Source organism: Pyxicephalus adspersus, chromosome 8, assembly GCF_032062135.1.
Source record: "Pyxicephalus adspersus chromosome 8, UCB_Pads_2.0, whole genome shotgun sequence".
Classification (NCBI taxonomy): domain Eukaryota; kingdom Metazoa; phylum Chordata; class Amphibia; order Anura; family Pyxicephalidae; genus Pyxicephalus; species Pyxicephalus adspersus.
In genome coordinates this window covers 36596103-36612377 of record NC_092865.1, presented here as the reverse complement: position 1 = coordinate 36612377, position 16275 = coordinate 36596103, and the positions used below count along the sequence as shown (strand labels likewise).

At 35.6% G+C, this 16275-nt stretch overlaps 1 protein-coding gene across 3 annotated transcripts in view; it reads left to right on the top strand.

The window, feature by feature from the left end:
- VAV3 (vav guanine nucleotide exchange factor 3) overlaps nucleotides 1–16275 on the top strand; it is a 124426-nt gene that overhangs the window by 66784 nt on the left and 41367 nt on the right. For all 3 annotated transcript variants that reach the window (XM_072420031.1, XM_072420030.1, XM_072420032.1), the window contains 4 exons: nucleotides 710–796; nucleotides 7932–8017; nucleotides 8388–8520; nucleotides 9128–9237. In XM_072420031.1, coding sequence (XP_072276132.1) covers nucleotides 710–796; nucleotides 7932–8017; nucleotides 8388–8520; nucleotides 9128–9237 — 416 coding nt within the window. The remainder of the gene's footprint in view (nucleotides 1–709; nucleotides 797–7931; nucleotides 8018–8387; nucleotides 8521–9127; nucleotides 9238–16275) is intronic.

The window sequence follows — 16275 nt, the reverse complement described above, 5'->3', positions numbered from 1 at the left end:
GTCACCACAAAGTGATGTAGAAGCTCCATTACTCACTGAGGATCATGTGACTGCAATGTATTCTGATTTTCTAGGTTGAACAGAGGCTAAATTTGCCTATAAAAAGTGTTGACTTTGTACAGCCATCTATGGATGCTTTAAAGACTTAAGACTTAAAAGACTTTATTTCAGTGTCAATACAAAGTGCATGTTGTAACTATTTGGATTTTCACTTTTATCCACTGTAATTGGCATTTGGGCCTTTACGCATGATTGTTTTGTATATGCTAGTATGAACAAATCGAGTAAATTAACTGCTAATTCTTGGATTTATTATATAAAAGTGCAATACCAAAATACTGTATGTTTGTATTTCTGCATATACTGTATTAATCGTACAATCATCAAGAACATTCGTCTAAAATGTGAGCTACAATGCAGATCTACGGTTTTCAACACACCAGATCTGGTTGATAAACTTGAACTGAGAAAAAGAAACAGTCAAGAACATCCAATATTTAATATTATTATAAAGGAAGCAGAGCTAGAACACGTAATGAACTACTACTGTAAATGCAAACTATACCCTGAATGTTTAATAAAAAATATGTTTATGACTTTTTTATTTTGAGATGATCAGGTTTACTTGTATGTATATTAAAAAAAAGATAGTAAAGAATAGATTTCCTTTATAAACATTTTAAACTAATTGCTTTGTTTTGTATTGCAGGATTTAGCTCAATATGTGAATGAGGTGAAAAGAGACACAGAAACCATGCGGGAAATCGAGCAATATCAACATTCCATTGAGAACCTGGTGAGTTTTTCCCACCTTGAAAATGTTGAAAGAAAGTCACTCTCACCAGCTTCATGGTTTGCCAAAAGAAAATAAAGTGAAGGCAGTATGTAGCAGCCTCTAGACACTTTATATGTAAGTAGAGGAAGATAACAAAAAACAAACAAGCCTAAGAATAAACCTAACCCTAAAAGTGCTAAAAGTTCATTTGATGGGTAAGCTTTAATAAATGATCCTGTGCTTTACCTATATTAGGCAAATTAATAGGTTCTCTTTATTGCATTCCCCCACTCATTCGTTATTGGAATGGTCTGTTGGGAAAACCAAGAAGGTAAGTGCAGGGTATATATGGGAATTGTACAGTGGCTGTGTTACTTTATTGTAGAATATATGGGTTCTCTAAATTCCAGCCTTCAATCTTTTAGTTTTATTGACCACTTTTACCTAAATTGCTTACTCTGTTTTCTTAGCATCCTGTGTGCCTCTCCCCATACGTAGTCATATGGAGCTCACCCCATTTGCCGGCACACGGACATCCAGCATTTTCTAGCCCTTTCCTTTCCAGCTTGACTTTCCCTGGCTCTTCCCTTTCATTCATTGTTTTTTTAGTTCTTTTATTCATGGAAACTTTGTACAACAACCTATGTTGTGCTTTTATTAACCATGATCGTGCTGCTTCGCAAAGACAAGGTGATGAGGGCACTGAATCTAAAGAATGTAATAAAAAAGGAAAAGGTTTAGTTAGTAAAATATTTGCATTTTAATGGGGAAGGGGGCAGGTAAGACAAAATATTAGCAGAATATACTTCTGCCTAAAATGCAAAACAACCTTCAGATAAAATTCATAATTATATACGATTATCTCTATAGTATACTGTTCGTCTCATTATATTTTCACCTGTAATTTATTTTTTATTCTGTGAGACGCACTTTTGTTTTGCACATCTCCAGCAGAGATGAAATAAACTAAATGAAAAGCTGTTTCACATACATTTTATTACAGGTGGTACATGTAGGCTTGCGGGGTTTTGTGAAAGTGCTAACCAGCCCTCAAACAAAATGCATTCATTTAGCACTAAGAATCTCTTCCTGTTCTAGACCCCACACCATGATAGTATCAGTGTAGTATCCTTTTGCTGGAGTGAGCATAATGTCCCTGATGACATAAAACACTTTAGAAGCCCCTGTATATCTTAAAAGAAAGATACCAAAACAATATTGTGTGTACGGCTGCACTATAAACTAAGTTAGATCTGTATCAGGAGAACAGTTAGTTTCCTCCTGTATGGCTTGCATCTTATCATCACCTGTTCAAAGAGAATAATTCTGTCACTTTAAGAAATATAATACAGGAGCAATTTCTTCAGAAACATCCAGGGGAAGTAAGGGGGATTGATTCCGCAGTGAGAGAGCCAATCATTTTTCTTAGTAGATTGGTATTGGTATCCTCTTGGAACAGACCAGAGCCAAGTATAGCCCATCAAGAATGAGAAATGGTACAAACCCAACACTTAGAACCAAGCACAGTCTGACTGTTACATTGAAATATGTAATGGATGACAAAGTGAAAAGAAATACATCCAACTTACAAATCTTACAGCTTTTATAGTGACAAAGATAATTGATATATCTACTAAGGACGATCTTGGAAGTGCATAATTGCAGATTTACCCTTCAAGCTTGCAATAAGCCTCCATTTGATCTTGGAGCTTCCAGTTAATCCCCTAATAACCTCTTTAGTCAATACATGTACTCTGTAAGTGGTAAAGGGCAAATATTGCTTTTATGCATCATTGCAGAAGATTAGAAACCTAACAAAATTAAAAAAAAAATAATAATCCTAAATTTGTAGCTGCAGAGCAAAATCGAAACATCTCTCTGTGCCATCAGAATCAAACAATTTTAGATTTCATACTATATATCATTATAATTTCATTCTTTTGTTTTGTCGTTTATTTCATCTAGTTCCAATACTCAGACTTGTAATAGAAAAGTTATAAATATAAAACATCATCAAATTTCTTTTGAAGGTGCAATATCTGTAACGTCCATCGGAGGGCAGGATAAGATTAATGTTTTGTTGTTTAGGTGGTAAAATATAAGAATGTAAGGTGAACCAAAGCTATATATATGTTATCTCAATTATCATTTTAATATGTGTTATATCACTAGAAAAAGTTTAATAGTTGAAAAATGCAGTATAATTTAAGAATTCATTTTCTGCTTTATACAGCAAATGTGAATGTTTATCTGCACATTTGTTTTAAATGATTTTATATTCATTTTTGTATGCTTTCAAAATTAACTGCAGACGATTAATAGTTATGAACGCAGGCAGCTTTTATTTGAAGGGCACTGATGTTCCACACTTAATATAAAATTATATATACAATCACAATTTATATATTGGTTTTTGATACTGAAGCACTTAACTACAGGTAGTCCTCAAGTTACATACGAGATAGGGACTGTAGGTTTGTTCTTAAGTTGAATCTATAAGTAAGTCAGAACAGGCACATTATTTTAATAAATGCAATTAGGACACATGTTTGTCTCAAAATAATTTTAGGCAGCATGGTGTCAATTACTGTAAAAAAATCCTCACTGTAAGTTAACCACGAACAAAGCAAAAAAAAAAAAATGATGAAGCCTAGAAATTCATTAACTTCAGGAGCAAGCTTTGATATGCAAAAAGAAACAACTGCAGAGTTTGTCTTGGTTATTAAAGAGGTACAAGAGGCTGCAGAAAGAGCTCACCCCCCTAAAATCACCCACAACCTCAGCTGTGTTTAGCAAAAGATTTCTCCTGCATGTCATGCAAACCGCCCCCTCCCCCTCTAAGCCACCCTTCTGCACACAGCCAGGGAAGCTTAGGAGGCATCCGTATGTCGGATGTCCTTAACCCAGGGACTACCTGTACCTAACTGTTTGTGTTTGGGGCTTTATTTAGTGAATAGCTGTAGTTTAGTTTCTGTGTCAGCACATGGTTTCTGGTTCATTTGCCAGGATTCACACTCACAATGGTAAATTATCCAAGCATTCATATTGTGCAGAACACACTAGGAGCTGATGAGATATACAAAAGTGGAGAAGAACACCCAAAATTCCCATATGGGCTAGAAAAGCATTGGGAACTTTAGCAGGGAGATCTCACAGTGATCAAGAATTGTAAAAACCCAATGGCTGAGTTAAACCACCAGGCTGTACATATATCTATACAGCTACCCAATTTTAAAAAATAAAGGTATGATGTAAGTCACCTAATAATGATACATTATGGATTATAATAGTAATAATATTACATAAAGGATTATCTTAATGAAAGCTTAAAGGCAAACTCCAAGCTGCTTTAAAATGCACTTATTTGGTGCCCACCAACTTGTCCTGCATTGTAGTTTACAGAGCTGCGACCAACATGGACAAACTAAAGGTTGCTCGAAAAAAGAAAAGTCAGCATAATCAAGTAATAATGTAGTTGTAAAATTATTATTAGTAATGCCTTGTAATATAAAAAAAACAGTGTACCACAATTTATGCATATAATCTTGGCACACATCTTTAAAATTGCTATTCTTGTAAAGTAGATGGATATTATGTACTCTATTATTCACTTGGATAATTTGTAACTCTTAGTGAAGTTAATAAATCAAGTGATGTCAGTGAAAATGAGTCATGAAAGGGCTGGAAAGAGTAAGAAAGATTATAAGAGGAGCCTGTAGGGTTGGCACCAGACACCAGCTTATGAAAATGCTGAAAGTCAGGTTTCAGAGGTGACTATTCTTTTTTCAGGGGTGAAGTTCTGATATGAAATGGGGACTGTCAGAATGATTTCCAAGGTGAAGCTCTCACTTGGACAAACAGGGTTAGAAAGTCTTGGAGCAGAGATTCTTTTGAACTCATCAAACTCTTCATTTGATCATATGGAAGAAAGGCTCTACAAAGTAGTCATTGGCGTTTCAGATGTTGCTACAAAAATTGTTTTTGAAAGAAATGAAATAAATGTACAAAACAAAATGTTACTAAAATATAACTATTTCCTTCACAAGCCCTAGGTTGAATGTATTCTTTTATTGATTTAACATTTAATATAGGAAATGGGCAAAGTGTTTAAAAGAGAACAACATAATGCAGGTCATCAAATCTCTTTGACTTTTATTAACCTGTGCTTGTGGCAGTTCAGAGGCTTCTTCATACCTGATTTGCATTGAGTTATGTTACTTTGGATGCAGCATGTCCTAATGAGGTCTATTTGACTTGAAGGCAAAGCAGATCAAATGCATCCTTTAATGGCAAATACATTTTCCATTCAAATGCATGCTTTTGCATTTTATTAGTTTTATGAAAAGAACATCCATGAACACTTACGTATTAAATACTATATATAAAGTAAAATTACAACTATTGTTTCTAGTTTCAGAGAGATTGAGTAGTGATTAAAATCAAGTTTTTACCGGTGTCTTAGTGGTTTTGGGGTAGACTCCTAGTGGTTGGATTTCACCCCAATAAATCCTCATTTTAGTGGAGCAGTCATTTTTATATTTTTTCCCATGAACATGACGTTAAGTTAAGCTTCGGTCATGCTTTACAGGATCTTCGTAAGACACAACCTGCATTTCCAAGGCTTTCAGCTCTTGTGAAGCATTTAGGAAGGGGTGAGCACTGTGCTCCGGTTTAAAGATTTTACTCCCTATACCTATGACAGTTGGATCTCAAAATGATATGGTTATCATGGACAGAAGAACTGGTGATAAAGCTTTAGTGGAGACATATTGTTCCCAAAAAAACTTCTAAGGGTGTAACATTTCCCCCATCACATTTTCTGTTGACTCACTAATAGGAAGTGAGAGTAAATCTTCACATCAAGGGTATTTACAGCAGCAAAAACCTCCCACTGACTCTAACCCAACACAAAAAATATTGTCTGGAGTTGTACTTTAACTAGAGATGGTGGATCTAAACAACAAGAATTTATGCAGTTAATAGAAAACCTTCTCAATAAACAGCACCATTCTAAACCTTTATGGCAATGAGATACTTAGTATTTGGTGTTAATATTGTATTATTCAGGCTATCTTTAGACAGGTGGTGAGGTTGCAGTGCTGTTACCACTTCCTCATGCCCCCGAACCGCTTCCTTATCCTACGTGGTAACCCAAAGAGAGAGCAAACTTGGAATGCCTGTTCTTGCCACCAGCCTTAACACAACCTTGTAATACCTTACTGTTTTAGTTGTGTGCTTTTATTTATTTTTGGCAAACTTGTATGTTAAAAAACCTATTGGACTTTTGTACGTATATCAAGAACCTGGATGCCAGGTTGTCACTGTTGTGGCAATGATCTGAAATCTAATTTAGTCTTATTTAATGGTGGTTTTTCTTCATTTAAAGTTTTGGGTCTTTAAAGTAATTATTACCTGTGCTACAATGTACATAGTATGAAATATGTTTTAGTCAACAAGCATAGCAAGTGTGCAATATAAGACAATTCAAAAACCCACCTAACAGATCAGCGTTTTATGTATGATGAGAAAAAAATTCATTTGCACATATGTTTGTTCCACATTGTGGGACAAGTGGGAGCAGCAGTAGCATAAAATAGCATTTCATAGTGCAAGCATATCATATCATTGCTGAGAACAATGGTTAAATGGTTTTAACAAAATGCAACATATATATTGACTTGGTTAAGCAATGTGGACCAAGAATAGAATGAAGGTTGGTGTGAATAATAGTATGTATTTTAAACAAGCCTGTGTGAGGCTGATGTGGTAATATGGTTGACATCCATGTCTGCTTTCTCCTGGAACTAGGATCAGTTCAACTTACCTTTGCTGGGTGTCAGTCATTCACAGGTATCTGAGTGGTTGTGAAACCACAGTAAGGAAAGAGTAGCAGTGGGTCAGAAGCAGATGACACAACAGTATGGTAGTTTTTTGTCAATAGACTTTAACAAAAAACATAAATAAAAAAATTGTAAATAGAGGAAAACTGTAACCTTTGAGCCTACTGTTGTAAAATTGATGTCCCCATTTGTATTGTTTTGTGTACTATTTTACATGCAGTGTTTTCCCCAGAGCCTTTTAGCCGGGTCCACCACCCGGCACTTTTCAGTAATCACCCGGCTATTTTTGGGTGGTTACCTCGTAGTTGGGTCACAATATGAAACTGCCACCCGCCTATAATTTCTTCCCACCTGGTTTAAAAAAATGTCTGGGTTGAATGCTGACAAGCTGTCTGTGTCCTCAATGGGAAACATTTGCCTTTACCTATGTGGTCTAACAGATTCCTTCTGGAATAAAAGTTAGGTGAAATCTTCCTCATAAACATATACAGATAGCAATACATTTAGAAAGAAGTTCCAAAATGTCTTCCCTTTATTGTACCCATGGGGACGGGGGCTATTTTCAGACTTCCTGTTTTGTCTGTCACATGTCAATAATTAAAAACATCTTCAAGAAGAACACAGACATCAAAAATAGATAATATTCATTTAACCCTATCCATATTCTGAAAAAAATATTTTGGCTGGAATTTGGCATTAACACTTACCTGAACTCTAACACTTCACCTAATTCTTCTGGCTAACAGTCAATCCAGGCCCTAAACCAAGCACCTAAAGCATACAACAAAATAATAGCAGAGCAGTAAAAGTAAAATTAAGCAGTTTTTGCTTTACTTTAATGAGCTACCCATAGCAACTATTTTCGGTGACTAGATGTCTCCAGGTTTACTACTTCTTATTTTTATAAAATACATTTTTTTGCCTGATGCCCCAAATTAATTAAACCCAGTGAGACCTTCCTTACTGTAGTCAGTGCTGGATCTAATGGCTTTTAGGTCGGAGCAGAAATATTAGTTCTGAATATTAGTGGTCTGTGGCAGAGGATTTCAGAAGGGTGAAATGAAGGTGCAAAGATCTCTGGTATTATATCATCCATACTTATACGTAAACATACATCCATACTTATACATAAACTTATACGTAAACATACATCCATACTTATACTTATACGTAAACATACAGCATACTTCCATACTTATTTCTATATCATTTGAGTTTACTTTGCATTTGAACAGTTCTTAGTTTACTTGCTTATAATGGTATCAGTGTACTAAAAATGAACTTTAATGTTCCTCAAAATGTACTTCTGTTTGTAGAATCAGCCCTTAATACAGTACGGAAGACCGAAGGTGGACTGCGAGATAAAGTTTAGCACACTTGATAAACGCACGAGGCAGGACAGGTAAGAGATTGTTGCCTTAATCCTTAAAAAAGTCATTTAGTAACAATGTAACCTGATTACTTGGTGAAAGGTCAGTCAGAATTAGGAATAATTTGACCGACTGACAGTCACACCTTATTGACTAACATATATGTGTAACAACACTGACATGTTTGCTTGGTGAGTGTATTGAACGCAGCAACCCAGTGACAGTGATATGTTTACGGAGTTACAAGGTCAGGCCCACATGGGAGTAAAGTGACCAGTGACATGTTTGCTGGGTCACGCGGTCACTCCCAAGGAGGAAGCAATTGACTTAGTAAAATCAATATTATTTTCTGAGTATTGAATTCAAGTAATGCTGATGTGTGAATTTTATATTCTTTTAAAGGTATATATTCCTGTTTGATCTGGCCGTTATAGTGTGCAAAAGAAGAGGGGACAACTATGAAATGAAGGAGATAATAGATCTTCAAAAATACAAAGTAACCAACAATCCAACTACTGACAAGGAGACCAAGAAGGTACATTAAGGATGGGATATGGGTTCTGTGAACATAGGGCATGGTGAAGAAAGGGGGCTTATTAACTCCATGATGCCACTGTGCTCTCTGTTTCTGATATTTGTTCTATCTCAGCAAACCTGTGAATATAGCTTTATGTTATTATTTTGACTTTACTTGACTTTTATTGCCGGTAATTCCAATTGTTTTAGCCAACATGATATCTTCTTGGGCAGAATCCTAGTCACAGGCCACTTTTATTCCTAAAACTGATAGTATTAGATGAGTACCTCATACGATATGGTGTTATGATGACATGACACCTTCGTAGCCACTAAGAAGAACCTATACTCATTACTTTCCATGTTGCATAGGTTGTTTGTGACTTCTGCATGTGTGGGATCTTTTCAGGGGTCACCCTGAATATGAATAATATAGGGGCTATATATGGATATAAAAGCTTGATGCCCGTGTGGACACATTAGTATGGTTTATCTTGTTACATATTGGAAATATTTTAGAACACCTATTTTTCAAATGTTTTTTTTGGTAGTTTTAATGTAGTGGTAATATCAGTATAATCCTATGACTTCAGTAATTTTAAAAATTATATTTTATCTTTTTTCAGTGGTCTTATGGCTTTTATCTTACACATATCCATGGACAAAATGGCTTTGAGTTTTATTGCAAGACCAGAGACTTAAAAAAAAGATTGCTGGAACAGTTTGCCATGGCCCTGTAAGTTTTCCAAATGTTTTGTGAGTGTTTGATTTGTAACCATATATAGGATCTGCTTGCTTTATTAACAGTGAAGGCATGTATAGGGATCAGAGGGTGGTTAGATGTGCAGGCATGATCTGGCAGTTCTGTATGATCAAACCACAGATCAGTGGGTAACCTTGATCAGCCAGAGCTAGGAAGAATCCCTGTCCTCAACAGACAGCGGGCAACAATATACTGCACATGTACAACCTTTCCTCTATATGTTCTAATAGAAAAGCCATACACTTGGACATAAGATAAAAAAGGCAGCTCACCTAACAGTGTGATTATGTAGCTCCATGGCATTAGTAGTGCATGGCAGTACCCACTTTGCAAATGTCAACTACATATTAAAGAGCCATTACTTGTTAAAATATAAATTTAGTTTATTAGAATATAAAAAGTTGAAACAAAAGTCCCCCTGCATTTCAGCCATTTTTTGCAAGCTTCAAAGAACAAATTCAAAAAAACAAAACCAGCATTAGGATCTATGAAGAAAAGGCTAGACACACTGAAGGATCAGTATCCTAGTCTGGAGTAGGCTGCAGCTACTTTCAAACTATTGTTATCCTTCAAAGGTGTATCAAGGTATCAGTAACAACCATCACATATTAAAAATGCAAACCTTTAAAAGGACCATAATGTTACATTTTATAACTGACGAATATTATTATTCTTACGATTATGATAAAAAGAACAAAAACTGATAAGGTACATATTAAAGTTTGGAAAAGCAATATGTAATCTGTTGGAACCTGAGAAAATGAAAAACCAGTTACAGATCTCCACTTTACACTGGTAAACACATCAATGTCCCCCTAATAAATTTACTGTTACATATCCCCCTATGCATATACTTATGAACACTCTCACACGTGTTTTACCAATACATTTAATACCTTCTTCAGAAAAACCTATCACATTTACATTAAATATTCTGTTTTCAATTAAAATTGAAATAAAGCAGTAACAATATTAATAAATTATTAATAAATATTAATAAAAAGTATAGAAAACAAATGAATGTGTAATTTATTGTACAAAGAAAGGAGTTTTAATCTTTGTAAATAATTTTACATAAATGAGCTAAATTTATAGTAAATACATTTATTTATAAATACAATACAAGTGTAGATAGGATATAAATCCAACAATGCTGGCTAATGTGGGATGTGGCTTTTACTGTACATGATAACTGAGCATGTAAGGCTCATGGTTACTAAACACTGGGGTTGATTTACTAAAGGAAGTTAGCCTATTCATTTAGTAAAGTGAATTTTTCATTCTGCATGGGGTCATTCCCTCAAATAAGTGAATAAGGTGAAGCTCTGCTGAGTTCAGCCATTTACTGCTTCTTAACAATACAGACATTTCTATACAGCAAGTAAAATGTGTATCTGTGACCATTAGGTAACTCTGGCAATGTTTGTATGGTCTATATGCTGGTGTGTGGATTCTACTGTTTTATCCAAAATGGAAAAGTGTGCTTGGTCTTTTGTCAGGAAAACTCACAAGGAAGCTCATATTTTACTGCCCTCAGGCTTTGACACACTGATGACATCTGAAAGCCATTGCAAACTTAGTAATTGTCAGAAATGAATTATGTAAATGATCAGAGGTTATGACAGGTGATATCCGAGCAGTTGTATCACAGGGAGAGGGTTGAGGTAGGTAACAGATATCTGAACACCAGTTAAATTGTGTAGGATTCAGAAGCATAGAGAATGATCTGAAACAGTATTTGCTCAATGTCATAGCGTTTTCTGGTAATATTTAAGCTAGCAGAAGACACATGATCATGCTTATGAGTAGCTTTATGCATAGACAAAAACCACCACCTGCCTAGGAAAGGTAAGTATGAGAAAAATATTGCCTTTCAGTTAGGTACATGGCAATTGGTTCACTCTTCTTTTGCAATCTTATTTAATCTGCTAAAACACTCTCTAAAGATGTTAGGTTTGGCATGTTGACTGGTATCAGAACAACTGGAGGCATGTGTAGGTGGGAATCCTACTTTTCTGCAACCAACCTGTGAGACCTAGCTAGACCAAAGTCATTACACTTTAAATTTTCAGTCCATCACTACTGCTTTCTTCCACACCACTGGTCCTTAAAATGTTGGTACAGCAAATAGGATAAATTTGTGTTGGCCACACAGTTTTGAGAATTCATCTGTGATCTTGTTCTTTATTTAAATGTGCACATGATAAGTCAAAAAATCTCTTACCTTGGGTTGTGTTTTAACATTTTGAAAGAAAATATAAAAAATAAATATAATAATAAATTATGCAGAATAAATTTTGGTGGGGTAACTATAAACTAGACAATGTTTTAAATAGTAAGTCATCGAAGCAAAACCTAGACATATATTTATGAATGTTTCAAGATTTTTTTTTTGTAGTCTCAACTTGTATTTTATGTCTTGTGGTCCATTTGAGCTTTTGACCACCTCAGATCTCTTGTTTTCCATTTTTCACAGGAGTCTACATTAATATAATATTCCTTCAACAATAATAAAATATCTAGTATGATTCCTCAGCCTAAAATACATTTTTGTGGTCTTATCTTTTATGATCCTCATTGGATGTGCAGTAACTCAAATTCAGACTTTTTTTTTAGAACAAAATAAATGCACTTGCATAGAGAGGGAAAAAAACCTCATGAATAAAATAATGGTTCTTTAGGGGAAGACGTGAAATGAATTTTACACTCGTAAGGCAGACAGGTAGCGCTTGTCTGTCAGTAAACTCTGGCAAATTGGGTTGGCATTCATGATTTCCCTTCAGTTTTAGTGGTTATTGTTGTAGATTATGTTTACTATAGACATTTCTTTGATTGTTTTTTTGTAAACAAAATGGTTAAAGTACCAGTTAACCCAAAATGCATGATATAGTTTTCCTGAGATTCTAACCGGTTAATTCATGGCAATATTGTACTGCTTCGGAAATCTAGGAATAGTGGTCTGATTTATTAAAGCTCTCCAAGGCTGGAGAGGATACACTTTCATCAGTGAAGCTGGGTGATCCAACAAACCTGGAATGGGTCTCTTCAAAACAAAACTTCTATTTGTTAGTAAATGTTTTGAATCATGGACCAGATCCATTCCAGGTTTTCTGGATCACCCAGCTCCACTGATGAAATTGTTTCCTCTCCAGCCTTGGAGAGCTTTATTAAATCAGGCCCAAGATCTGCACACCAGACACCCTACTTCAATTTAGGTAAGTCTCACTCACTAACATCCAGGTGAAAGGGCCTGAAAATTTTCATGCTGACATCTTCCCAGAGAGCTATTTATTGGCTGACTATTATTGATGATTCCAGCATGCAGCACGCCATTACCCTCTGCAACATTGCTGAGTACATATTTTAATGATGGGAAATACATTATTGGATTTTTAAAAAATGAGTCTGCGACAGAAAGCATATGGAAGCTGCAACTTTTAAAGTAGATCCAAACTCACTAAAATGTTGTAAATGGTATGTAATAATTTCATACATGCATTAAAAGAATTCTGCCCTAAAAGACTTTGCTCAAGCACTTCCTACTATTGATGTAGAAACGAAAGAACTCTCTGTGTCACTTTATATGGATCCATACCACAGTAATTATAAAAAAAGTAAATAATTAATACTGCTTGTACTTATATAAATCATAAAAATGGACCTTTTTCCAATTTGTATACAATATATATATATATATATATATATATATATATATATCACTGGTATAAGAGGAATAAGTTGTACAGCAAACCACTCCAGAGCAAAAGGATGCATCTGCAGCTAAATTATGTTTATTAAATGAGGCTGAGAAAGCTTGGATAAGACTAAAAAGGGTCACAAAAAAGGATAGAACAATATTTTATGAACAAAAAAGAACATAATTGTTTTATGATACAAAGTGGTTTAATATATAGATTATAGAAGACCTTGCAACTGTAGGCTTTCTTTTTCTATTTGCCCCTTCCCTCTTGCGGAAATGCTGCACTAATCTATAATGTATCACCTGTAGATGGAAAAAACCTACAGAAGATATCATTTTTCCCTTGGCAAGATCCTGGGAAACGTAGAGCAGTGTCTCCAACCTTTTAGAGCTCACTGACCACTAAATCTACGGACTTCAGACTCTGTACTCTGCATGTGCGGGGAGCTGTGTGTCACTCAAAGGGGAAAAAACTTCCCCTAGACTGACATCAAGATTCCAGAACCCGCCCACTATCCATTGGCAAATCTGAGACTGTAAAGGGAGAGTGGGTGGACAGAACCCGCCCACCTCCCTGAGCCTGCGATGGAGACATGGTCCGCGGCTCTGGCTGGTGCACTTCCCCAAGCGGGGTCCTTCCCCTGCCCTGAGCCATGGACCACCGTTAGTCTCAATGCTCTTGAGGCCAAGCTGTTCGATGACCGCGGCCCACTACTTAGCCGCAGACTAGGGGTTGGGGACCCCTAATGTAGAGGACTCCAAATATCATGAGCACTACCTTGCACTGTACTACATCATCTTCTTGTGAGATTTGGTGTAGATCTCATGGGTAAGAAGATGATATAATTATAGACATATTACTTAAACAATAAGAACATTTTTACATTACCTTTTGTCCCTGTTGTTTTTTTAAAAGGACATAGCAGCATTTTAGCAATGAATAAAGGGCACACTCATTTTGAGTCATTGACATTGAAAATGCATGCAGTGAAGGCTAGGATAGGAATGACAACCTTGGAGGCTAAACCTTTAAGAATACGTCAGCAATGACAGCTCCAATTGGCAGGTATTCTCCATACAAATTGGGCCTGATTATGTAAAGCTCCAAAAGAGAGGATAGACTGTCATGGGAAAACCTTGGTGATCTACCAAACCTTGAATGAATCTGGTCCAGGATTCAAAACATTTGCCAACTAATAGCAAATGACTTTTAAGAAACTCATTCCATGCTGCATCACCCAGGTTCTCGCATGATAGTCTATCTTCACCAGTGCGAAGAGAGAGCTTTATTAAATCAGGCCCGATGTTTCAAGAGTTGATTCGAATCAAAATTTGTTTGGGAAAAGATGTAAAAGGATCCATATATCAGAGGTATAACTTTGGAAGATTTCTGATAAGAATAATTATTCATTTTGTTACATCCTCATCTTTTCTTTAAAGATTATGTTAATGCTCAGTTATGCTATATCCAAATATAAATACGCTTTTGACATCAGTGGCACAGTTATTTTAATGCAATAAAAATGAAATATTTTTGAACAGTAATACATAGAAGAAATTCTCAATGCGACAACAGAAGCACAGACTTTGGCTAACACCATCAATCAAAATTAAACATAAACAGAAATGTCAGTACATACAGGAATAAAACAATAAGTCTTCTTCACACATAGAAGTAAAAAACCTGCTCAGCTGGTTATGGCCAATATAAAACTGTACTAGAGGTGCAATAAAGATTAATAAAACACAATGTTTATATTGCTTGTTTCAAAATATACAAAATATATTGATGGAAGTTAACCAAGAGGCTTTCCGATGTGATCTTTAGAAAACTCCTTTTCCATTTACTGCAGGTTGAATAAAACAAAGGATGTGACACAGCATAAAATAACACATATACATTGAAAAGGCATTTGGAATATAAACCGAATACATAAAAAGTACTATAAATAATATATACAAATATGCCTAAAAAGTTGATGTTAGTACTTTTCCGCTGTTATTCCACATAAAAGATAGGGACTTTGGGTTGTTCCTAAATTGAATTTGTATGTAAGCTGGAACAGGTACATGTTTTAATAAATGCAGTTAGAACAGATGTTTGTCTCAACATTATATTAGGCAGACTGGTGTCAGTTACTGTATAAAAAACTCCCTGTGAGTTAATCACAAACAAAGCAAAAAAAGAAAAAAAACTTTATGGATCCTAGACATTCATTAACTTCTGGAGCAAGCTGTGCTTTGATATGCAAAAAGAAACAGTTGAGAGTTTGTCTCGGTCATTAAAGAGTTACAAGAGGCTGCAGAACAGCAAAAGACTTCTTCTGCAAGTCATGCAAACTGCCCCCTCCCCCCCATCAAGCCTCTGTCCTGCACACGAACCAGCAGGGAAGCCCTGTTTGTATCTAGAAATCGACAATAATGTTGGATGTCCCTAACTCGGGGACTACCTGTATTTTACTATTGACACTATTTCCATTATATTAAAGACCTACTGTTAGCATCTCAATAACCTTTTCTGGCCTAAAATAGCACCCAATGCAATCCTATTTTCCCACTTTTTTTAAAGTTACTTTCCTAATATTAGTAAAAAATGCATAAATTAAACTGGGTGCAGAAAACCCTGCTCTAAGAACCCCAATATGGCTGAATGAGCTCTGTTGTTAACTAGGACCTGGAGCAAAATAAGTCCTCTTTCACTTCCTCTCCCTTTCCAGGTGACAACATTCAAGAAATACTTAACCTTGCTTGCACATTTATTAAATACCTAACCTTGGATGCAAAAACCACTACTAAGCCATGATCTTATAAAGATAAATATCATTGTTAAGTTAAACTGGCTAATTCACTTTTAGCAAAACTCAACAGCAAACCTACACCTTCTACAGGACCCTGGTCGCTTACTTCTTCTGTGCAATTGTAGGGTTCACTAACTGGGTTATAATCCAATATTGAGAGAAGTGAGTGTAAAAAATTGTGTAAATTTTAGGAGGATATCTCCGGCTGAGGGGGCACGTTGGGGTTATGGAAAGGTATTTCCTCTCTACCTTTGTTCTTCATACATAGCCTCCTGCCAGTGTTCTGCTTTAATTCCTGTGGATACCAGATTAACTATACTGATATAAATGAGCAGCACTGTGTTTTTATATGGCACACTCTAAATGTAGGGTATTTATCTTAATGGTTTGTATCTGTAAACAAGCTTCAATAACCTGCAATAAAAGTGTAAATCTGACTTAAAGCCAGACGCCTGGTATGAACATTCTGCAGAGATTGCTCCAGCCATTGTGTACCTGAGTAATACAAATGTT